The 26,265-nt window shown below is 44.2% G+C and overlaps 1 protein-coding gene across 1 annotated transcript; it reads left to right on the forward strand.

Annotated features, from left to right (window-relative positions):
* The first annotated feature begins 1,789 nt into the window (after nucleotides 1-1,789).
* arl6ip5 (ADP ribosylation factor like GTPase 6 interacting protein 5) lies at nucleotides 1,790-23,309 on the forward strand. Its single transcript, XM_033036688.1, has 3 exons — nucleotides 1,790-2,122; nucleotides 19,886-20,103; nucleotides 21,904-23,309. Exons 1-3 carry the CDS (start codon nucleotides 1,947-1,949, stop codon nucleotides 22,074-22,076), a joined length of 567 nt encoding a protein of 188 aa, XP_032892579.1. The 5' UTR covers nucleotides 1,790-1,946; the 3' UTR covers nucleotides 22,077-23,309.
* The last annotated feature ends 2,956 nt before the right edge of the window (nucleotides 23,310-26,265 follow it).

The raw sequence follows: 26,265 nt of genomic DNA on the forward strand, positions 1-26,265 counted from the left end.
TATACATGAATGCAATCAAGGCGTTCACGATGCACAGACGCTCTTTGGTCTGCCTGTGACGTTGACCTCCCAGCAGAGTGAGATGTTGTAATTAAATCTTTGCAGGATTCAAGGATTCGGATCAATGAATGGAGGAAGCACGTAGTGACGAGCACAAATAACTATTTATTCAATCAAAACACGTTTTGTTGCGTGCTATCCACTCAGCAGAAAGACAATACATGGTTACAATCGAGCCATTTACAGTGTATAGATACATGATGAAGGGAATAACATTGTACAGGGTCTTGGTGAGACCACACCTGGAGTATTGCGTACAGTTTTGGTCTCCAAATCTGAGGAAGGACATTATTGCCATAGAGGGAGTGCAGAGAAGGTTCACCAGACTGATTCCTGGGATGTCAGGACTGTCTTATGAAGAAAGACTGGATAGACTTGGTTTATACTCTCTAGAATTTAGGAGATTGAGAGGGGATCTTATAGAAACTTACAAAATTCTTAAGGGGTTGGACAGGCTAGATGCAGGAAGATTGCTCCCGATGTTGGGGAAGTCCAGGACAAGGGGTCACAGCTTAAGGATAAGGGGGAAATACTTTAAAACCGAGATGAGAAGAAATTTTTTCACACAGAGAGTGGTGAATCTCTGGAACTCTCTGCCACAGAGGGTAGTCGAGGCCAGTTCATTGGCTATATTTAAGAGGGAGTTAGATGTGGCCCTTGTGGCTACGGGGATCAGAGGGTATGGAGAGAAGGCAGGTACGGGATACTGAGTTGGATGATCAGCCATGATCATATTGAATGGCGGTGCAGGCTCGAAGGGCCGAATGGCCTACTCCTGCACCTAATTTCTATGTTTCTATGCTACTGCAAGGTAAAGCCAGCAAAGCCCAATCAAGGACAGTCTGAGGGTTCACCAAATAGGTAAATAGTAGTTCAGCACTGCTCTCTGGTTGCAGTAGGATGATTCAATTGCCTGATAATTGTTGGGAAGAAAGTCCCTGAATCTGGAGGTGTGCGTTATAAAACACACTTCTATATATATATATTGCCTGATGGGAGAGGGAAGAAGAGGGAGTGGCCAGGGTGCGTCTCATCCTTGATTATGCTGCTGGCCTTGCCGAGGCAGCGTGAGGCATAAATGGAGCCAATAGAAGGGAGGTTGTTTTGGGATGGTTTGTGGGCTCACATAACCAACCTCCCTTCTATTGACTCAATTGATACCTCATTCAGCCTCGGCAAGGCCAGCAGACTGCAGGAGTACGTGCTGAGGGACGCACTGAAGCTCGATGCAGCCAACGCCAAGGCTCTGTGGGGGAGGACCACAGTCTAGGGTCCTTCTGCTGTTGGACATGGGGGGACATGATCCGGTGGAGATGCCCCTCAAAGAAGGGAAGGGCTATCACCCCAGTGGGTCACATGAGTGGCAAGGATGCATGGTCTAATGATAGATTGTGAACACAACTGATTATAACACTAATGAATGTATGAATGCTGAGAATGTCTGAAGAGTTTTTGCAATGTCCTTGTTTTGTATAGGTTTTTTTCTATTCTGAATATAGTTTCTTTTTTGGGGGGAGGGGGAGTGCTCAGATAAAGGATAAAGGGCTGGACAATTTAAATCTTGTAAGTTTTTCTTTTAAAACAATCTGTGATTGGCTTTTTATTAAAAAGCAGGAATCTTTTGTTTTGATTGCTGGCTTATCTGTGTGGTTTGTTTTGGAAAAGGCATTTGATTATGTCTGCGTGCAGTGGCCTTGCACTGTTTTTCTCCCAGTGTGGATGCAACCTGCGCATCAGACTTGAGTCAGACAACGTGATCTGGAGGAGAGGCGGTGGCAGGAACACTCGGCAGTGACGCTTTGTCGAGAGCTGCTGCTGTTGTTATTTCTGCTGCGGTCTCCTTACCTCTCGGCCTCTCTCTCCCCCCACCACCGCTTAACATTAACATGGAAGTGAAGTTCGCTCCTTTAAGACCCTGGGACGATTTTATCCTCGGTTCCACGCGTTTCGCCCAGCCAGATTTCCGAGACTTGACGAAATGGAACAATCGGGTGGTCAGCAACTTGATGTTTTACCAGAGCAACTACCTCGCCGTGGCTGTCTGTCTCTTCTTGCTAATCGGGTAAGGCGACTGGCTGACTCACTGCTCAGGGCCTGCAACCATTTGTTTCACAGGTTTGCTTAAATGGAGCTTGGAAAATGCCACTGCCTCTTTGCAATAGTCTATGTACTGTCATTATTTTATCATGCTTGTGTGAGCAAATTCTAGTTTGGTGCAAGGATCCCTGCAACGCAGGGGGTATCATAGAACATGGAGTATTAAACAGTACAACACCCTTCGGCCCACTCTGTCTGTGCTGAACGTGATGCCTACTTCAACTAATCTCCTTTGTCTGTACATGTTGGAAAAAAAATACCCCAGGCCAACTCAAAAATAATTTTAGACGTTCTCGGAAAAAGCTGTAGGAAAAGTAAACCTAGGGGACTCCAGAAAAGTGCAACCCTGGCTGGAGAAGCCAAGTCTGAAGAAGGGCCTCGGCCTGAAATATCGCCTATCCATGTTCTGCAGAGGTGCTGCCTGGCCAGCTGAGTTGCTTCAGCACCGAGTATCCTTTTGTAAGCCCAGTCATAGCTCAAAGTCGATGCCTAGAATGCAGTGAATTAGCTCGTGTTGCACCCATTCCCTAATAACACTATTTTAATCTTATTCCCTGTCACACCCCAATGTCTCCCGAGAGCGAACTTGTAACATTTATTTTTGTACCTGCGTTGAAACAATTTAGCCCCGAATGTGTATTATTGAGAGTTTGTGTCCAAATATTTCAATGAAACTGTAAGGTAACAAATGCATATTTGTTAGATTGGACTCAATTGTGTCAGATCCGGATCATTCTCGTAGCCAACACCCTAGATGATTATTGAGGATTATTTATTTTAAGAATATTGGCTGGAAATCATACTGGATACGATTTACCATATGTTTTCCACAACAAGTTCATAACCTGATGTATTAGCTACACAATACTACTTGTACATTTAATTCTGAGATTGCAACAAAATGAACAGGATGGTTTTCTTTGCTTTGTTTAAAAATATTTTAAAGGCCATATTACAACACCTTATTACAACATTGGCAATTTTTCAAGTTTGGAAATTGATTCTCTAGGTTAAAGCACCTATATAAAATTTGTTTAAGAAGGAACTGCAGATGCTGGAAAATCGAAGGTAGACAAAAATGTTGGAGAAAATCAGCGGGGGAGGCAGCATCTATGGAGCGAAGGAAATGGGCAACGTTTCGGGTCGAGACCCTTATTCAGACTGATGTGGGGGGTGAAGAAGAAAGGAAGAGGTGGAATAAGTGGGCTGAGGGGGAGCTGAGAAAGGGAGGAGAAAGTAGGGACTAACTGAAATTAGAGATGTCAATGTTCATACCGCTGGGATGCAAACTGCTCAAGCGAAATATGAGGTGCTGCTCCTCCAATTTACGGTGGTCCTCACTCTGGCCATGGAGGAGGCCCAGGACAGAAAGATCAGATTTGGAATGGGAGGGGGAGTTGAAGTGCTGAGCCACTGTGAGATCAGGTTGGTTATTGCGAACCGAGCTGAGGTGTTGGGCGAAGCGATCGCCAAGCCTACACTTGGTCTCACCAATATAGAGCAGCTAACACCTAGAGCAGCGGATGTTTTATTTTTGCCTATTCGATGTCAGGATGGTTCCAAATTAAACTCACGGTGCACAGTACACAGTTTCCCGAGTTGCATGATGTACTTAAGGTCTCAAGGTTTCATTCAAACAATATTTGTTTCCAGCAAGGAAAACCGTGCTGGAGGAACTCAGTGAGTCAGGCAGCATTTGTGGAGGGAAATTAATAGTCTGTGTCTTGGGTTGAGATTCTTAACTTGGGCTTGTCGATCGGGTGGAGATGGTCTCAATCCAAAGCATCAACTCTCCATTTTCTTCCAGGTATGGCGTCATGTTCAGCACAGATATTGTTGGTTACAATTTAGTTTATTATCAAGGGTATGAGGTACAGTGAAAATCTTATGTTGCGTGCTAACCGGTCAGCGGAAAGACAGGCAACAAAAATACTTTTAGTTGTATCTCGGTACACGTGACAATAAACCAAACTGTACCAATGACTGTGCTGAACATGATGCTATATCTGGAGGGAAATGGAGAATTGATGCTTTAATAATAATAATAATAATAAATTTTATTTATGGGTGCCTTTCAAGAGTCTCAAGGACACCTTACAAAAATTTAGCAGGTAGAGGAAAAACATGTAAGGGGAATGAAATAAATAGTAGAGACATGACTAGTACACAAATTAAAGACAGAATTCAATTCAAAACACAATATGAGGCATTTCAAGCACAGATGAAAAGGGAGGGGGACGTGGGGCTAAGGATAGGCAGAGGTGAAGAGATGGGTCTTGAGGCGGGACTGGAAGATGGTGAGGGACACGGAATTGCGGATCAGTTGGGGGAGGGAGTTCCAGAGCCTGGGAGCTGCCCTGGAGAAGGCTCTGTCCCCAAAACTGCGGAGGTTGGACTTGTGGATGGAGAGGAGACCGGCTGATGTGGATCTGAGGGACCGTGAGGGTTGGTAGGGGGAGAGGAGGTCAGTGAGATATGGGGGGGCCAGATGGTGGACGGCTTTGTAGGTGAGGCCCAGGATTTTGTAGGTGATCCGGTGGGAGATGGGAAGCCAGTGAAGTTGTTTGAGGACTGGAGTGATGTGATGCCAGGATTTGGTGTGGGTGATGAGTCGGGCAGCTGATTTCTGGACCAGTTGGAGTCGGTTGATGTAGGTGGAGCTGATGCTAAGGAGAAGTGAGTTGCAGTAGTCCAGTCGGGAGGAGATGAAGGCATGGATGAGTCTTTCAGCAGCGGGAGGTGTGAGAGAGGGTCTGAGTTTGGCGATGTTGCGGAGGTGAAAGAAGGAGGTTTTAATGACATGGCGGATGTGAGGCTCAAGGGAGAGGGTGGAATCAAAGATCACGCCAAGGTTGCGGGCCTGGGGAGATGGGGAGACAGTGGTGCCGTCGATGGTGAGAGTGGGGTTATTGATTTTGCTGAGTGTGGATTTGGAGCCTATGAGGAGGAATGTGCTTTGTGTCGAGACCCTTCATCTCAACTGGGCTGAAGTGCCTGTTCTTGTGCTGTACTGTTCTATGTTCCGTACGACACGAGTACCTGCTGAGTTCCTCCGGTATCTAACTCTCTTGCCTCCATTATTTCTTTACCCTTTAACTTCCATTGGTTGAGTTGTATAATCTGACTGCAACTCTGCAATCATGCAAAACTCGAAAAGGTTTCCAGCACAATAATTCACAAAATGCTGGAGTAACTCAGCGGGACAGGCAGCATCTCTGGGGAGCAGGAATGGGTGACTTTTCAGGTCGAGACCCTCCTTCAGGCCTCTGCGTCTCGACCCGATAAACATCACCAATTCCTTCTCTCCTGAGATTCTGCCTGTCTCGCTGAGTTACTCCAGCATTTTGTGTCTACCTTCGATTTAAACCAGCATCCGCAGTTCTTTCCTACACAAATAATTTGCTCCTACTTAAAAGATTTAATGTAATTGGGTATTTGAGTGCTTATTGTTGGTTAAATAGACCATAAGTATAAGAAATTGGTTCACCATGAATTGTTAATTCTACCCAAATTACTGCATTATCGTGTATCTGATTTATTTGCTGTTCTGCACAATAATTGATGTTTGGATCATGCCTATTTATTGCCAAATAACCATTACTACTTGGAAATTTTCATTTACTTCAGAGCGGGAGGGTAGAGGAATTTTGAATGTGTAAGTGTTTTGCAGCTGAGCAGTACCTTGTTCTCACCTTATGGTTATGTGGGGTTTTACAATCAGGGTTGTTATTACTGCTTCAATTGTCAGTAATCAAGGCCATTTAGACCAATTATTCCACTTATTGGTGACATATCGGAGGTCAGAAAATTCAGAGTGCTCAGAATAGAATATTGAACTACCCTGAGTTGTGGAAAAGGCAACATTGCAGATGATGAAGTCCTGAAATAAAAAACAAATGCTGGAAGTACTCAGCAGATCAGGCAGCTTCTGTGGAGAGAGAAATGACATTCCAATTTGACCTCATTCTAGACTGGTCAGTTCTGATGTCACTGGGAAGTGCTGTTTACATCACTGGAAGGTGAGAAGGGAAAATAATCAAAGGGCACCTTCTACCTGCAGAATGTCTTCTACAGTTTGAGATTGAGTAGCCAGGGTATAACTTGCGGTCCTCTTGGTGAACTTTGCAAGTAGTTTACTACAGTATATTTAACTTTCGGTGGAGTTTAAACATCTTTTAAAGTGAAGTATGGAGAGAAAAAAAAGCTGTTTAAAACCGGGTGAGTATTAAGGGTAAATCGAACCTGAAGACTGGGAGATACATTGTGGCTTGATGCTTCTTTTAGAAACCGAAAATAGGTGCAGGAAGGAGTAGGCCATTCGGCCCTTTGAGCCAGCACCGCCATTCAATATGATCATGGCTGATCATCCAAAATCAGTACCCCGTTCCTGCTTTCTCCCCATATCCCTTGATCCCATTAGCCCAAACAGCTATATCTAACTTGTGATCCTTGGCTGTAAGCTGATGGAAGAAAACGATGAGAGCTTGACTTTAATTTTCCAAAATATTTTGGAGAGCGGTTTGGAGAAATTTGAGGTGTCAGCATGACAGGATGCTGTAATGAGCCAATTATTGATTCATTTCCTGCTCAGTGTAGTATAATAGGGAACTTATTTGCATCAATTTGAGCAATCATTCTTTCAACATGTGTAGGAAGGAGCAGCAGATGCTGGTTTAAATCAAAGATAGACACAAAAAGCTGGAGTAACTCAGCGGGTCAGACAGCATCTCTGGAGGAAAGGAATGGGTGATGTTTGGGGTCAAGACCATTCTTCAGACTGAGATTTAGGGGCAAGGTAAATGAGATGGTCTTGTTTAAATCTAACGGATGTGGGAGAGTCGAGGGCTAGAGGTCATAGCCTCAGAATTAAAGGTCGTTCTTTCGAAGGAGACGAGGAGAAATTTATTTCGTCAGAGGGTGGTGAATCTGTGGATTTCTTTGCCACAGAAGGCTGTGGAGGCTGTCAGTGGATAGTTTTAAGGCAGAGATAGATTCTTGATTAGCACAGGTGTCAGGGTTTATGGGGAGAAGGCAGGAGAATTGGGTTAGGAGGGAGAGATAAATCAGTCATGATTGAACAAATGGCCTAATTCTCTCCTATCACATGACCTAATGACCGGGACTATCAGGGTCTTGACCTAATACGTCACTTTTTTTTCTCTCTCCAGAAATGCTGTCTGACCCGTTGAGTTACTCCAGCTATTTGTGTCTATCTTCTGTTTAAGTAGCATCTATGTTCTGAAGAGCCAATGGCATCTGATTACTGCAGAGGTCACATTGAAATAAGTATTTTTCCCATGCTGTTTAGATCAAAGAGCTTTTTTTTTTGCCTATCAATTTTCAAAATAACTTAAGTGTTTTTCTAGTTCCCGATTGCAATCATGCTGTAACCAGTTTGGTCCACTTAATGAAAATAGTGCATTAGGGCAGCAGGGTTGCTCAGCCATAGAATTGGTGCCTTACAGCGCCAGAGACCTGGGTTTGATCCTGACTACAGGTGCTGTCTGTACAGAGTTTGTACATTCTCCCTGTGACTGCGTGGATTTTCACCCACAATCCAAAGACGTACAGGTTTGTAGGTTAATTGGCTTGGTAAAATTGTAAATTGTCCCTAGTGTGTGTAGGATGGTATTCATGTGCTGGGATCGCTGGTTGCCGTGGACACGGTGGGCCGAAGGGCCTGTTTCTGAACTGTATCTCTAAACTAAACTAGTGCTCCTTAATTTGTGTCATGGAAAATATAGGAAGGAACTTCAGATGCTGGTTTACACCAAAGATCAACACAAAATGCTGGTGCAACTCAGCGGGACCGGCAGCATCTTTGGAGAAAATGGTCTTGATCTGAATCGTCACCCATTCAATCTCTCCAGAGATGCTGCCTGTCCAGCTGAGTTACTCCAGCATTCTGTGTCTTTCTTTTCTGTCATGGAAATGTGGCCTACAATTGGACTACCTGCTTATGGCTGAGCTTTTAGTAATCGAACATATTTCTCAATTGGTTATGGAAGAAACCTTCAATGACCAGCAACAATATTGTCATTGAACAAAGCACAAAGTGTTGGAGGAACTCGACGGGTCAGGCAGCATCTGTTCTGTTGTCTGCCTGGAACTGTTGACCTCCCAGCGGAGCGAGATGTCCGTCGGGGAATGTTGCCGACTGACCCGCTTGCCAGACTGCAGAATTACGTGCCGAGGGACGCACGGAAACTCGGCGCAGCCAACGCCAAGGCTCTGTGGGGGAGGTCCCCAGTCTGGGGTCCTTCCGCTGCTGGACATTGGGGGGCAGGGTGTGGTGGAGACGTCCCTCAAACAAGGGAAGGGACATCACCCCAGGGGGGCCACATGAGTGGTAAAGGTGCTGGGTATAATTGTTAGTTCTGTGAACACCACCAAATGCAACGCAAACGAATGTATGCATAGCAGCTGAGAATATCTGATGAGTTTTTGCACAGTTCTTGTATATTTTTTATTCTGAATGAAGGTTTTTTTTTATTTTTGGAAATTTAAAAAAAAAGGCAGCTCAATGGAGGGAATGGACTGATGACATTTTGGGTCAGGCACTTCTTCAGACACAGTCATTGGCTGTGCAGCCAGTCATGTTGAAATCAATTGTGTTTTATTGCCAAATGGTAAAATTTAGTAAGATGCAAAGTACAACCAGTAGCCTCCAGATTTTATATGAATGCATGTTTAGGAAGGAACTGCAGATGCAAAGATGGACACAAAAAGCTAGAGATGCTGTCTGACCCGCTGAGTCACGCCAGCTTTTCGTGTCTATCTTTATAGTAATGCATCTTGCCTCTACGTAATAATCAGCAGGGACAGGAGTGGCTGGGAGTCGGTTAATTCCCGTAACACAGTGGAATGAGCTGAAACTATCATTCTTGCAAGACACATTTAAGGGCCTGCAGTTCCAGAAAATGTTAAATTTTTAATGAGCAATACTTGAAAATACCATGAAAATATCTTGAATGAATAGCAAAGTAAATCAATACCAGATGACTTGCTACTCTTTCTCTCAACCTGTTCCCACATCACAACAATATAAGAGAGGAGACACAAAGAACTGCAGATGCTGGGGGGGGGGGGGAAGATTGATTGGTATATGGGTGGACAAAGGCCAAAGATGTACAGACAAAAGGCTGTGAGATAAGGAGAGAAGAGGCTTAAAATGTGAAGCTAGATGAAGGGATGTAGATGGGGTGGGGAACCTTTAGATTTGCTTACTGTGCCAATGGTTTTGTAAATGTGGAATTATTTGCCTAGCTCTCTTGCTGCAAGGATTATTGATATTATGTAGTATTTCTCTCGCTTTGCATGGCAGGCTGTTGAGGGGGAACATAGATTAGCCAATCTTGGCTTCAATCCACAATAACAAAATGCCACGTGTGGTGTTGAGATGTTTATAACAGTCACAGTGTAATCAAGGCCACCGTCTGTGGGTTCATTTGTGTAGTACATGGAACGTCCGAAGCAGGTTTTTATTTATTTATTTATCCCCCCCCCCCGGCCCCCCCCCCCCCCAAGTCTCATACCCTGATCTATCAATAGTGGCCACAATGAACTCGTTGTCAGTGTTTTACAAAATGGAAACAAGGGCTTCGGCCCAATTCGTCCATGCCGACCAAGATGATCCATCTAAGCTTGTCCCGTTTGGCTCGTATCCCTCTAGAGGGGAGGCTTGGTGGTGCAGCGGTAGAGTTGATGTCTTACAGACCCGGGTTCGATCCTGACTACAGTTGCTGTTTGTAAGTTCTCCCTGTGACCGCATGGGTTTTCCCGAGATCTCCGCTTTCCTCCCACACTCCAAAGACGTACAGGTTTGCAGGTTAATTGGCTGAGGTAAAAATTGTGAATTGTCCCTAGAGTGTGGGATAGTGTTCATACACTGGGTGATCGCTGGTCAGCGTGGACTCAGTGTGCCGAAGGAACTGTTGCTGCACTGTATCTTTACACTAAACCTTTCCTATCCAAGTAGCTGTCACGTGTCTTTTAAATGTTGTTTTCCTACAACCACCTCTGGCATTTCATTCCAAAAACCAACCCACTGAGAGGACACATTCAGCCAGGGATGTAGGTGAGAGTGCAAATTTTATCTTGGGCTATATTAGAAGGCCCACCATTATAGTTCTCCTCGTCCTATTCTGTTCCATTGACGGGTATAATTGACTATCAAATGAGGCAGATAATAAATAGCTAAAATAATATGTTTAGCACTATACTCAAATTGCATTTTTAGCCTAACGCGTGTCTGATTCTTATTGCAAAATGCCTTGGTTAGACACCTATTTGTACGCAACCAGGATGTTCGTTTTATTAGTTTTAGAGATACAGTGCGGAAACTGGCTCTTCGGCTCACCGAGTCCGCACCGACCAGCGATCCCCGCACATTAACACTATCCTACACACACACTAGGGACAGTTTACACTTGTACCAAGCGTAATATTTACCTAAGGTACACAAAAAAGCTGGAGAAACTCAGCGGGTGCAGCAGCATCTATGGAGCGAAGGAAAAAGGCAACTTTAATTTTCCAAAATATTTTGGAGAGCGGTTTGGAGAAATTTGAGGTGTCAGTATGACAGGATGCTGTAATGAGCCAGTTATTGATTCATTTCCTGCTCAGTGTAGTATAATAGGGAACTTATTTGCATCAATTTGAGCAATCATTCTTTCAACATGTGTAGGAAGGAGCAGCAGATGCTGGTTTAAATCAAAGATAGACACAAAAAGCTGGAGTAACTCAGCGGGTCAGACCGCATCTCTGGAGGAAAGGAATGGGTGATGTTTGGGGTCAAGACCCTTCTTCAGACGTAATACTCCACTGTGAAATCTCTTCAAGGTATGCCTGCCTTGAAGAAGTCCTCCTCCTCTCTCCGGACTTCGCTCCATAGATGCTGCTGCACCCGCTGAGTTTCTCCAGCTTTTTTGTGTACCTTCGATTTTCCAGCATCTGCAGTTCCTTCTTAAACACTTTGTAATATTTACCTACATACCTGTACGTCTATTGTCTATTGTCATATTGCCTATTGTCTTCGGAATGTGGGAGGAAACCGAAGATCCCGAAGAAAACCCATGTGGTCACGGGGAGAACGTGCAAACTCCTACAGAGAGCAGTCTGGATCAAACCTGGGTCTCCGGCGCTCCACATGCTGTAAGGCAGTAACTCTATCGCTGCTTCACCGTGCCGCACTCGCACTGCTGCTTCCTTGGTGTTTATAATTTGACAATGTGACTTTAACTTTTCCAAATTTTGGCGACCAGTACCTCGCCAATGACTATTTACAAAAGCCTGAGAAGTATGCCTTTAAAATGGAAACTATGATGCTCTGACTGCATGGTAGTATCTAGGGTGGAAACTTGGGAGTTAGTTGAGCTTTTAAATTGTCTGTTGGTCATAATTGATGGAAGGGCTGTGGGGAAACTAGGCGGCAAGCACTCATAGTTTCCAGTGAATTTGGCAGCAGAAAATGGATGATGAGTTCAGAGCTGTGGAATGACAGGTGCTGGCTGAATTTAGGCAAATGATTCTTGAGTATGCTCCAAATGCAGTCGGCGAATAAGCATTATCGGTGGACTAATTTGTTTCCAAACTCTGATATCTGATTACATTATTAAAGGCTGCACATCTTGTTTTCTGTAATTCCCTGTTTTTAATATTCGCAACGCAGCAACAATGGCTTGAGGGAAAAGTGAAAAAATACTGACTGGAAATTTCTCCAGACTTCTGCTCAAATAAGCATGTTATCTCAGTGCAAGCGGAACATTATAGAAAAGATTATGTACAAATATTCAAAGTATAGCCCAGTTATACAAAATACAAAGTGTGAAACAAAATGCTGGAGTAGCTCATTTGGAGTGGCAGGTCATTTGCATCAGGCCCATTACATCAATTTCTGTTATGATGACATCATGCCATCCAGGGTAATTCGTTGCTACCCTAATAACAAACCATGGATTACCAGCAGCCTGAAGGCCTTACTAAATGAGAAGAAAAAGGCTTTCAGGGAGGGCGGCAGGAATAAAATCAAAGAACTTCAAAAGGAACTGAAGGTGAGGATTAAGGAGGGGAAAGAAGCCTATAGGTTCAAATTAAAACGACAGCTGCAGCAAGATGGAGTGAAGCAGGTATGGGCTGGAATGCAAAAGATCACGGGCATGAAGCAGAAGGGTGGTACACTGCCTGATGGTGAACAGAGTCTGGCATGATCTGAACAGATTTTTCAACAGATTTGACTGCCCCACACCACCCCAGCCTCCCCCACCTGGTCTGCTGACCATTGCTGCTTCCTCTCCACCTCCCCTCCCTCTCTCCAACACTCCTGAGATGTCACCTGTACGGAGTCCCCTCTTTCCACCTCCCACTCCACCAGCAGCCCCACCTATGACTCTTCATACTGCTCAGGTCAAGATGATGCTGGACAGACTGAAGCCAGGGAAAGCAGTGGGGCCTGATGACACCAGCCCAAGGCTACTGAAGACCTGCTCTTCAGAGCTGTGTGGTATTCGAACACACCTGTTCAACCTGAGCTTGCGTCTACAGAAGGTTCCAAGGCTGTGGAAAACATCTTGCCTGGTACCTGTCCCAAAGAAGACCCATCCCACTCACCACAATGACTACAGACCAGTAGCGCTCACTTCACATATTATGAAGACATTTGAGAGACTTGTCCTCTCCTACATCAGGACTAGTGTGTCAACTCAAATGGATCCTTTACAGTTTGCATATCAGCCTAACATCAGTGTTGATGATGCCCTCATTTACATGCTGCAGAGGGTGTACACACATTTGGACACTACTGATGCATCTGTAAGGATTACATTTTTTGACTTCTCAAGCGCCTTTAACACAATTCAGCCCCGACTGCCAGGGGAGAAGATGAAAGTGGATCCATCACTGGTACTGTGGTGTTTGGATTACCTTTCCCTCAGACCACAGTACGTGCGCCTACAGAACAATGTCTCAAGCACCATCTTGAGCAGCACAGGGGCTCCACAAGGAACTGTGCTGGCTCCATTCCTGTTTACCATCTACACAGCGGATCTCCAATACAACACCAACAGCTGCTTTTTGCAGAAATTTTCGGATGACACAGCTGTTGTCGGCCTCATCAAAGGGGGCAATGAGGAGGAGTATAGAGACATAATAAGCAACTTTGTGGAGTGGAGTGCACACAATAACCTCCATCTTAACACCACAAAAACCAAGGAGATAGTTGTGGACTTCAGGAGGGGGAGGAGGAGGACTCAACCAACACCAATCACCATTAAGGGCACTGAGGTGGAGGTGGTCGCTAACCACAGGTACCTTGGGGTGCAGCTTGACAGTGAGCTGGACTGGAAGGGTCATATGGAGGCGGTGTACAGGAAGGGACAAAGTCGACTGTATTTTTTAAGGAGGCTGAGGTCATTTAGCATCTGCCAACCCCTGCTGTGTAGTGTCTACCATTCAGTGGTGGCCAGTGCTGTTTTTTGCTGTGGCCTGTTGGGGAGATGGCGCCCGCATAGCGGACAAAAACAGACTGGACAAGCTGATCAGGAAGGCCGGCTCAGTGGTCGGGGCTGAGCAACGAACGGTCCAGCAGGTGGCAGAGGCCAGAACTCTGAACAAACTGGGTTCAATAATGGCCAACCCCACTCACCCACTCCATGCCCTGAAGGTGATCAAGAGCAGCATCTTCAGTCAGAGACTGATTGCACCAATGTGCAAAACTGAGAGACATAGGAAGTCCTGTTTACCAGCTGCTATAAGGTTATATAATGCGGATAAATAACTGCACTTTTTTTCATTCATTGTATTTTAACTTGTATTTTAACTTGTATTTTAACTTGTTAAGTATGGAAGCTATTTGAGGAAATGTGTGGTGTTATGTCTGTCTTGAAGCTGACGTGGCACTGTAATTTCCTGTAAAGGATTATTAAAGGTATAATCAATCAATCAATTTGGTCGATCAAGTCATTTAGTGCGACACGGTGGCGCTGCGGTAGAGTTACAGCGCCAGACACTCAGGTTTGATCCTGACAACAGGCGCAGTCTAGATGGAGTTTATATGTACTCCCTGTGACCGCAAGGGATTTCTCCAGGTGTTGCCGTTTCCTCCCACATCCTTTGTAGGTTAATTGGCTTCTGTTTAATTTTGTCCCCAGTGTGTAGGATAGAACTAGTGTGTAGGTGATCGCTGGCCAGCGTGGACCCGAGGTGCCAAAGGGCCTGTTTCCATGCTGTATCTTAAAATAACATTCAATGTGTCAAGCAGCATCTCTGGAGAAAATAGATTTGATATTTGTGTTACTCCAGCATTTTGTGTCTATCTTTAACATAAACCAGCATCTGCAATTCCTTTTTTAATTACAATATACAAGGTATAATGAGCTTGTCTTGCACACACTTTTCAGGATGTCCAATATTTTTTGTCCTCCATCAAACTCTGCCCATGTCACAGAATTTCTGTAAAAATAAGAGTCTGAAGAAGGTCTCAACCTGAAACGTCACCTAATCCTTTTCTCCAGAGATGCTGCCTGACCTGCTGGTTTACTCCAGCATTTTGTGTCTTTCTTCGGTGTTAAACAGCATCTACAGTTCCTTCCTTAAAAACTCTGTTCTCCCCGTGAACTGCGTGGTTTTTCTCCCGGTGCTCCGGTTTCCTCCCACACTCCAATAAATGTTTATAGATGGAGTTTGTTAATTGGCTTGGTATAATTGTTAATTTAGAAGAAGTTAATTTAGAATTGTGTTTAGAAGATTGAGGAGATTCGGTATGAATGCTCTCTTGAACTTGTACAGGTGTACGGTAGAGAGCATATTGACTGGTTGCATCACGCCCAAGAATGAAGGGGATTACAAAAAGTGGTGAACACCCCTTGTGACAATAGCCTGAAAAGTCTCGCTTATTCATTTCTTCCAGAAATGCTGCTTGACCTGTTGAATTACTCCTCCATTTTGTCTTTACCTCTCCCTTTGTTGATCTTTCCACTCTCTTTACACCTTCCTGCCAGCAACTGGCTTCCATACAGTAACGCCTTAACCTGCCGTCCTCTCTCCCACACACACACACACACCCCCTGCCCCCAATTTACACCTTTTGTATTCGGATGTTGCTCGACCCGCGGAGTTCTTCTAGGGTCCTTTATCATTCTTTCAGCGTTGCAGTCTGACCGTATTGGTACAGCTTTGCAGATTCAGCTTCACAGGGCACCACTTTGTGACTGAAGTCTAAGGGTGGCGCAGCGGTAGAGCTGCTGCCTTACAGCGTCAGAGACCTGTGTTCAATACTGACGACGGGTGCTTGTTTGTATGTTCTCCCCGTGACTTGTGTGGGTTTTCTCCGGGATCTCCAGTTTCTATCCGCACTCCATAAAGTTTTGGAGGTTAATTGGCTTCAGTAATACAATTGAAAATGGTCCCTAATGTGTGTAGGATTGTGTTAGTGTCCGGGGGGGGGGGGGAATCGCTGGTCGGCGTGGCCTTGGTCGGCCGAAGGGCTGGTTATCGCGCTGTATCTCTAAACTAAACCAAGCCGTCTAATTCTCCACTGACATCATCGAGGAATACAAGGTTCACAGGGTGTAAGCATGTTTGTTGGGGGTAGATCTATGGATTTCCATTTTACCATTGGTCATATGAGCTCCTTCTGGAGATTTTGACGGGCATTTCCGATTGTAGATGTTGGAACGTTAAATTGCCCCGTTTAAATAATATTCTCTCGCAATTTGTAACGCCAAACTGAAATAATGTTTGTGGCACAGAAGGACACAAATTGCTGGAGTAACTAGTTCTGCAGGTCAGGCAGTATCAGTGGAGAACATGAATAGGTGATGTTCAGGGCCAGATCCCTTTTGACGTTGTGAGACTTGAGGCTGAGTCTTGAGAAAAATGTCCTACTCTCATTTTACGCAGATGTTGGTGAGTAAATGGAATGAGCTGCCAGAGGGAGTGGGTGAGGCAGGTACAATACCAATATTTAAATACATTTGGACAGGTAAATGGTGGGAAAGGTTTGGAGGGACATGGTCCAAACGTGGGCAAAATGGGACCAGCGTGGATGGTCGGCATGGATAAATTGGGCTGTGTTTCTGTGCTGTACAACTGTGACTATGATTTTAAATGTTGTTAGGAAGATCGATGGCGTCATCTCCTCTACACAGTTCGCACTTGTGTAATATCTCAGGCATTTAGTGCCATTTCATGCGGGTGATTTGGATGCTGTGTCAAGGGAAAAGTAAGTGAGATGAGCAGAAGCACAGTTTAAGGACTGTCCCTCAAGGTGCCTGTTAATAGAATAGAGAGATTATATTCCAATCAGTCCAAAGAAGGATCTTGACCCAAAACGTTGGCAATCCATTCTCTCCTGAGATGCCCATACGTCATAGAAGCAAAATTAGGCCATTTGGCCCATCGTCTACTGTACTATTCAATGACGGCTGATCTATTTTTGCCTCTCGACCCCATTCTGCTGCCTTCTCCCCAAAGCCCTCAACACTCCTACTAATCAAGAATCTGTCAATCTCCGCCTTTACTCTGCGATGCGATAGAACTTTATTTATTCCAGGAGGGAAATTAATCTGCCAACAGTCATAAAAAAGGAGATACATGAAACATGAAGTTAAAGTGACGAGTGGAAAGGATTGGGGATGTGCAATGATTGGGATGGGGAGTCAGTCCATCCCATGACCGAAGGGGAGGAGTCATACAGTTTGATAGCCACAGTTAAAAGGATCTCCTGTGTGGCGTTCTGCAAAGATACCCTGTTCTGCTGAGCTGTTCCAGCACTCTGCCTTTTGTAAAGCAGCATCTGCAGTTCCGTGTTTCTGCAATAGAACAGAGAACATTGTTAAGGAAGGGAAATGTTGGATCCAAGGAAATAAAATATTTTCTCCCCCCCCCGATGTTCACATCTCGTCCACACTGATCAGCTGTTAATTGTCAAGGTGTCACTGACCTCTCCAGGCTGCCACCACTATCTTTTACGTCATTCTTTTGGTCTTCACCTGACACAGATGAAACATTCACTCTGTGTATCAGCATTTTAGTTGCCGCATTGCTGCTTACTGTTGTTTGTGAGTTGATTAAACCTCTGCTTCCATCAACATAAAGCCTTTAAACAATTTGACCTATATAACATCTATAATTCATGCACCGCATTAAAAAATATTAACACTTTACATGATCCACTTCAGTAAAAATTCTCTCTTTTAGTGAATGAATTTCATTTCCTTTGTCCTTTTAAGTTATTGATGTTTCACCTGTTAATTTTAAAATGGGTCGGTTGGGACATGCCACATGTTTGGGAGGGAGAGAGAGAATACGTTCTAGCAGATGTGTGCAATAATCCCTCATTTTAAGGCAGAGATGGGTAGATTCCTGATTAGTACGGGTGTCGGGGGTTATGGGGAGAAGGCAGGAGAATGGGGTAGATCAGCCATGATTGAATGATGGAGTAGACTTGATGGGCCGAATGGCCTAATTCTGCTCTTATCACTTATAACCTTGTACGATACGAGAAGATAGAACTTTATTTATCCCAGGAAGGAAATTGATCTGCCGACAGTCATAAACCACAAACTACATGAAACATGAAATTAAAGTGACGAGTGGAAAGGATTGGGGATGTGCAAAGATGGGGGAGGGGGAGAGGGGAGTCGGTCTTGACAGCTTTATAACTGATTTCCGTTATAGCAGACGGACGTGCCGACGCCACCCGCGACAGCCCCGACTTCCAGCCCTACCCCCGACTGGCAGGGTGCACCCTCCTTCACCCACCGTACGGTCTAGTTGTTGCGGCTCTCGTTGTAGCCCCTGGGGACAGCGCCCTCTTCAGGACGCGCTCGGTCACTGTGGGTCTCCCTCTCACCAGCTGCTGCTTCTTCCTGTCGGCCGTCACTTTATCCGCTCCCCCATTCCATCACTGCCGTCTCCCCTTCCTGATGCTCAGTCCGCTCAGCCTTCCCCCCCCCCCCCGTCTTCCACTGGTTCAATGGTGTTTTTATTGTCACGTGCCAAACGCACAGTGAAATTATTTTTCACAAACAGTCCAGTAGAGTATTGCCATGCCCAAGTACATCCTGTTGGATATTCAAATATTCTTGTTGGTACGAAGCCTTTGAAAGCAAGTCTTGTGTTTGAATGGCTTATTCAAATGAATGAATGATGTCATAAGGGATGGGAGTAGAATTAGGACATTCGGCCCATCAATTCTACTCCGCCATTCAATCATGGCTGATCTATCTCTCCCTCCTAACCCCATTCTCCTGCCTTCTCCCCATAACCTCTGACACCTGTCTGCAAACACCAAGGTATGCAAAGAATCGCCACATAAAGGGCGCCGACAAGTATTTCATTTGTGGTTCCCCCTTAGTCCATGGTGGCTCCCGCCCCACTCTGGGTCCTCCTTTAAGCTCCCTCTCGGCGGATGTAACCGAGTAAGCCATACGGCTGAATGTGTATCGGGTGACAGCAAAGTTGTAGATATAAATAACTTCTGCGGCTGATGTTTTCTTTCTCGCATGACTCCTCAACCATGTTACTATTGGGTGGAGAACTTTGGAGAAAAACATACCTCGTGGGTGATGTTATGAAATATTTTGTAGCTGTGTGACATGTGACTTGCTGAAATCTAGAACTTAATCTTCTAACGTGTTGTTGCTTAGTACCTTTATGCTGTTTAAAAAAAAAAAATTAATCAGTTATCAAAAACAATCTAACCATTGGCATGTTGATGTCAAGTTCATTAGTTCATGAGACTTAAGCTCTTCGATCGTGGCTGATCTATTTTTCCCTCTTAACCCCATTCTCCTACCCTCTCCCCGTAACTTTGACAACCGGGCTAATCAAGAACCTAACAATCTCCGCTGTAGAAATACCCACTGACTTGGTCTCCACCGCCGTCTGTGGCAATGCATTCCGCAGACTGATAACTGAAAGCTTGCTCAAGGCAGCAGGGATTCGGGACTTGGAGTAGTGTGGAGCCAGAGAGCATTCTTGAACTTTGTGTACAAAATCATGAGAGGAATTGATCAGGTAGCTGTACAAGTCACGTTAAGTTTATTTGTCACATACACATACGAGATGTGAAATGAAATATAGAGCCTCTTGCTTAGAGTAAGGGAATCGAAGGTGAAGGGGGAAGGATTTAATAGGAACCTGAGGGGTCGCTTTTTTACACAAGGTGTCGAATGTAAGGAACGAGCTGCCGGAGTTGAGGCAGTTACCAAACGCAATATTTAAGAACCATTTAGACGGGTACATGGCTAGGACAGGTTTAGAGGGATATGGGCCAAACACAGGCATGTGGGACTAGTGTAGATGGGACATGTTGGCTGGTGTGGGCAAGTTGGGCTGAAGGGGCTGTTTCCACACTGTATGACTCGGTGACATGAATGTAAATAGGAAATGATCAACGTGGAGAAAATTCTGTGTGTACATTCTCCCCGTGACCACGTGGGCTTTCTCCAGTTTCCTACCACACTCCAAAGACTTGCAGGTTATTTGGGTTCCGTAATTAAACTGTAAATTGTCCATAGTTTGTAGGATAGTGCTCGTGTACGGGGTGATTGGTGGGCCGAAGGGCCCGTTTCCATGCTGTGTTGCTAAAGTCTAAAGTAAAGTCTAAAGACCAGTTCAAGCGGCTATTGCTGTGTTCTGGGCAATACACTGGATTTGCAGCGGCATCCAAAATGAAATGTCGAATGATGTTGGGCTAAGTTACTGATGAATCTTCCTTTATCGACAGGTTTATGAGTCCATTGGAAATCGTCCTGGGAGGAGCAGTGGTGACAGTGATATTCACCGGCTCGCTGTGGGCATCTGAAAATAAGGCAGCAATTGGCCATTTCAAACGGCAGCACCCAACTTTCTTTGTTATGGCCATTCTAATGATGAGCTACTTTATGATTTCCATAATCGGAGGTGTAATGGTTTTCCTGTTTGGAATCACACTGCCGTTACTTTGTAAGTATTCAGTCCTTCCCCCGCCCTGGTCGTCGTACTAGTTTCACTGTCGCCCTGCCTAGTTTCACTGTTTGCATCACTCGTTATCACCTTTCTCACAGCCAACAATGGACCATTGTGGGCTCTGTCTTTCCTTGATATTGATATTGGGTATTGGTATTAGATATTGTAATAAGTAAAATGGCGCCTCTTGCATATGGACTCAAGTTATTAGAGTAGAATTAGGCCATTCGGCCCATCGAGTCTACTCCACCATTCAATCATGGCTGATCTCTGCCTCCTAATCCCATTTTCCCGCCATCTCCTCCTAACCCTAGACATCCATTCTAATCAGGAATTTGTCTATCTCTGCCTTAAAAATATCCACCGACATGGCCTCCACAGGCCTCTGTGGCAATGAGTTCCACAGATTAATTACACTCTAACTAAAGAAGTTCCTTTTCACTTCCTTTCTAAAAGAGCACCCTTTAATTCTGAGGCTATGTCCTCTGGTCCTAGACTCTTCCACTAGTGGAAACATCCTTTCCACATCCACTCTATCTTTTCCTTTCATTATTCTGTAAGTTTCAATGAGGTCCCCCCTCAACCTTCTAAACTCCAGTGACTAGAGGCACATTGATGTCATAGAAACATAGAAAGTAGGTGCAGGAGTAGACCATTCGGCCCCAAGCCAGCATTGCCATTCAATATGATCATGGCTGATCATCCAAAATCAGTACTCCTTTCCTGCTTTTTCCCATATCCCTTGATTCCGTTAGTACTAAGAGCTAAATCTAACTCGCTCTTGAAAACATCCAGTGAATTGGCCTCCACTGCCTTCTGTGGCAGAGAATTCCACAGATTCATAACTCTCTGGATGAAAAAGCTTTCCCTCATCTCAGTCCTAATTGGCCTACCCCTTATTCTTCAAATATGAACCCCCGGTTCTGGACTCCCCTAACATCGGGAACATATTTCCTGCATCTAGCGTGTCCAATCCCTTAAGAATTTTATATGTTCTATAAAATACCTCCTCTCATCCTTCTAAATTCCAGTGACTTCCCAGTCGATCCATTCTTTCATCATATTTCAGTCCTGCCATCCCGGGAATTAACCTGGTCAAGCGCACATCATATGGTGATCCACTCATTCCTGGACTCGGTGGACTGCCCTGTGCATACTGCACTCACTGGGGTGATTGTGCTTATGTACTGGGATAGCCTTGTGGATCTGCATGGAAAAAATGTATTTCAGTTTCTGGTGCATGTGACAATAAAGAAACAATTGAAGCTTGATAATGATATTAATTCTTAATAACCATTTGCTATAAATAAAAATTAAACAAATTCTTATAATTATTCATCTTACTTAAGCCAAAAGCTAACGAAAATTGTGCTACTTAATTCAAAGATAGACATAAAAGTCTGAAAAAGGGTGTCGACCCGAAACGTCACCTATTTCTTCGCTACATAGATGCTGCCTCACCTGCTGAGTTTCTCCAGCATTTTTGTCTACCATAAAATGCTGGAGTAACTCAGCGGGACAGGCAGCATCCCTGGAGAGAAGCAATTCGGTGATGTTTCTGGTCAAAACCCTTCTTCGGATTAGAGTCGGGGGAAAGGGAAACGAGAGAAATAGACGGTGATGTAGAGAGAGATATAGAACAAATGAACGATGATAAAGGAAACAGTCCATTGTTAGCTGTTTGCTAGTTGAGAACGAGAAGCTGGTGCGACTTGGGTGGGGAGGGATGGAGGGAGAGGGGTTACTTGAAGTTGGAGAAACCCTGTCTAATCTTAAAACCATTTCACTTTATTTTAGTAATATTTGTGCATTCCTCTCTACGGCTTCGCAACCTTCAGAACAAGTTTGAAAACAAGATGGAAGAGATTGGACTTAAGAAGACCCCCATGGGCATCTTATTGAATGCTCTCGGTCAAGAGCAGGAGCACATTTCTAAAATTGCTGATATCTTGTCACAAAGCAAAAACTAACCAGGTTCTGATTTAATTTAGCTCCTTAAGAGTTGTGTTGTGCAGTATTCCTGGAATAAGGTTTAGCAATTCTTTAAAGAGCCTTAACAAGCTGGTATTAATATTCATTTTCAAGTATTCCAAGCTGATATTAATGCTTCACTCTTGATTATTCCAAAGTACAGCTGGAAATGTTTTTTGCAAAGTGAGATATATTGTGGAAAATTAACTACTTATTATAGTGACAATATGCAGTTTTGTCTGTGTACATTTATGGAATTTTTCTTATCCGAATCCCAGCTACGATGGGATGTAAACAATTTATTTGGATGACGTGTAAACTTGCACTTTCTGTTATTAGTACCTGTATTTATTTCTGTTAATTGGTTAAAGGCTGATTTAGAATTGAAGGAAATTATCATTCAAATATTTTCATTCACAAATAGCTAAAAGAACCAGAGTATATAGAGTTGGTGTGGGGTTATATGATAGCACTATGTTGACATTTTCACTAGTTTTGAACAGGTCATGTTGCATATCCTTCCTGTTCAGTATGATCTTGCGCAGAAATGTCTATTAAAAAGCCTTCATTAGTTTGATATTTGGCAAATAGAATGATCAGTTTAACTCAATAGACACAAAAAGCTGGAGTGACTCAACGGGACAGACAGCATGTCTGGAGAGAAGACATGGGTGATGTTTCGGGGTCGCGACCCTTCTTTAGAAGATGCTGCCTGTCCCGCTGAGTTACTCCAACCTTTTGTGTCCATCTTCGGTTTAAACCAGGATCTGCAGTTCCTTCCTACACAGTTTAACTTGTTAATTCCACCTAATATGATGAACAAATTCGGGTGTGTTGTGAAATTGGAGAAATCAAAACACAAAAAGAACAACGGCTATCATTTTAAATTAACTATGTGATTGAAAAGTTGAGTACATTAGGAGTACTGGTGTTATTCTCTCAAAATGAGAAGCATGTTTCATGACCAATGTTCTTCCTTGGCATTCATATCAACTTTTACAAAACCGAATAGTCCTGAAAGTGAGCTTTGACAAAATTTGCATCCTTGACGATTTTGGCTTATTTTTATTGACAAAACTGCGGATGTAATGCTTCAAGTTTTCCAACAGCTGTTAAATGTGGAGTATGAGCTCAATTTTGTGTATAAGGTGTAACTATTTTCTGTGTTATCTATTTTCAGGTCCAAAGATATGCAACATCTTTTGCATGCAATAAAAACTACTTTAAATTACTGTTGTATTCTACTTTGACTATCATTTTTCAGAAAAAAATCAGAAATCGTTGAATTGGGCCATTCGATTTTTGACTATAGGTGCTGACTGTACATAGTTTGCACGTTCTCCCGTGACCTGCGTGGGTTTTTATCCGAGATCTTCGGCTTCCTCCAACATTCCAAAGACATACATGTCTGTAGGTTAATTGATAAAATTGTCCCTGGTGTGTGTAGGATAGTGTTATGGGCCTGTCCCACTTAGGCAATTTTTATAGGTGACTACAGGCGACTAGGCTTTCGACCGGGGTGTCGCCTGTATGGTCTCCTCTGTCGTCCAAAGAGTCATACCTTCAAAGGTACACAAAAATGCTGGAGAAACTCAGCGGGTGCAGCAGCATCTATGGAACGAAGGAAATAGGTGACGTTTCGGGCCGAAACCCTTCTTCAGACTGATGGGGGGTGGGGGGGGAGAAGGAAGGAAAAAGGGAGGAGGAGGAGCCCGAGGGCAGGGGGGATGGGAGGAGACAGCTCGAGGGTTAAGGAAGGGAAGGAGACAGCAGGGGCTAGTAAAATTGGGAGAATTCAATGTTCATGCCAGGCGGACGCAAGCAACCCAGGCGGAATATGAGGTGCTGTTCCTCCAATTTCCGGTGTTGCTCACTCTGGCAATGGAGGAGACCCAGGACAGAGAAGTCGGATTGGGAATGGGAGGGGGAGTTGAAGTGCTGAGCCACCAGGAGTTCAGGTAGGTTATTGCGGACTGAGCGGAGGTGTTCGGCGAAACGATCGCCCAACCTCCGCTTAGTCTCACCGATGTAAATCAGCTGACATCTAGAGCAGCGGATGCAGTAGATGAGGTTGGAGGAGATACAGGTGAACCTTTGTCGCACCTGGAACGACTGCTTGGGTCCTTGAATGGAGTCGAGGGGGGAGGTGAAGGGACGGGTGTCATACCTTCAGTTTGTTTAAGAAGGAACGGCAGATGCTGGAAAATCGAAGGTAGACAAAAGTGCTGGAGAAACTCAGTGGGTGCAGCATCATCTATGGAGCGATGGGCAACGTTTCGGGCCAAAACCCTTCTTCAGACCTTCAGCATTCTGTGGACGTGCACCCTTTATTTCCCTTCACTTTTCTGTATCCTCGTATTTCCAGACCATTTCCGACTCGTGTGCCTTCTGCAAATGCATTACCTTGTGCTTCCACTGGCAGAATGCTATTTAGCTGTGTTAATCCATCTGACCCGACCATTTGTCCTGCACACAAGCAACTTTATTGCTGGCCCTGGTTCACGGTCACATTTTCAAGGAATCTCTCCAGTGAATACAAAAAAAAATATTTATTGTGGCCACCACTTGTTTAATTTACAAAATCCCTTTTTGGATGGAGTGGTTCCCCACCGAGGCATTGAGAGATTAGGTTTGCCGCCACCAGGTAATCTTAATGTAAAGCTGCTATTTCGAGAAGCTGGTGATGTCTTCTTAGTGTCCTGGTCAGTAATCTCTCCAGCATCGTGACTTGATCAAATTATCATTACATAATATAACCCCACAATATTCACATCTGCTCTCGTGACTCTGCCTCGGAAGTGTAAAAAAATCACGAGTGGAATGGATCGAGTAAACGCACAGAGTGTTTTTTGCCCAGAGTAGGTGAATCGTGAAACAGGGGACATGGGTTTAAGGTGATGGGGGGGGGGGGGGGGGGGGAAAGATTTAATAGGAACCTGAGGGGTAACTTTTTTTTACACAAAGGGTGATGGGTGTATGGAACGAGCTGCCAGCGGAGGTATTGGAGGCAGGTACTATTGCAGTGTTTCAGAAGCATTTATGGGGTTGTACATGGACAGAACAGGTTTAGAGAGGTATATGGGCCAAATTCAGGCAGCTGGCTGGCGTGGGCAAGTTGGGCCGAAGGGCCTGTTTACGTGCTGTGTGACTCGATTGCAAAATGCTCTGTGACAATCAGAGGCTATGAAAGATATAAAATTGTCCCTCAAAATATTACCTGAATAAACTCTTGCAGAAAAATGCATTTTACTGATCCACTCACTTCAAATATTATGCTGATAATCTCTTATTCTTTGATGTATCTTCGTAGGGAATTTTAATCTCAATAATGAAATGATTTTTTTTCATTTAAAGATTATAAATGCCAATTGAATAACTTTCATTGAACAAATTATGGGCATTGAAAGAAGTTTAAGTCTGTCTGTTTTTAATTAATCTTATCCTTGCTTTTTACCTCCATCTACTGGATATTCTCTTAATGACAGGAAATTATTCCTAGGTCTTGAGCTATATTTACTTGTGCATTTCCCTGCTTTGTTTTTGTTGCAAAATCCATTCCCTAAAAAAAACCCCCACATTTCTGCTTGAATTACTGTGCTCATCATGTTTGCTTGTATACTGCTTGCATTAATTTGGAACAGGCTGTAAAGCATGGAGCTTCTCGACCAATAACATCAGACAGCTTGAGGCTTTACAAGGGCAATATTTTGCTCTGCATCAGTGGACTTCGCTGCTGGGTTTCCAAAGGACTTAATCAGATCAGCTGCAGAGGTTTGTGTTAATGTACATTTTCTTTTTCCATTGATTACCGTGTAAATTGTAGTCGAATCAGAGGGACGTTTAAGTTGATCCAAATAAGTAATTAGAGGTTTAGTTTAGAAATATAGTGGGGAAACCCCCCACCCCCCGTACACTATCCCACACACTAGGGACAATTTACCATTTTTACCGAAACCACAAACCTGTAAGTCTTTGGAGTGTAGAGTGTAAACCGGAGCACCCGGAGAAAACTACGGGGAGAACGTGCAAACTCCGTACAGACAAGTACCCACAGTGAGGCTCGATCCCGGGTCTCTGGCGCTGTAAGGCAGCAACTTTAACTGCTGCGCCACCGTGCCGCCCCACCAGTTGCATAGCACAAATATATATTTTTTCATGTTAAAAATAGTTCACTTCTAACTTAGCACA

The sequence above is a fragment of the Amblyraja radiata genome, chromosome 18 (assembly GCF_010909765.2).
Source record: "Amblyraja radiata isolate CabotCenter1 chromosome 18, sAmbRad1.1.pri, whole genome shotgun sequence".
In the NCBI taxonomy this organism is placed as follows: domain Eukaryota; kingdom Metazoa; phylum Chordata; class Chondrichthyes; order Rajiformes; family Rajidae; genus Amblyraja; species Amblyraja radiata.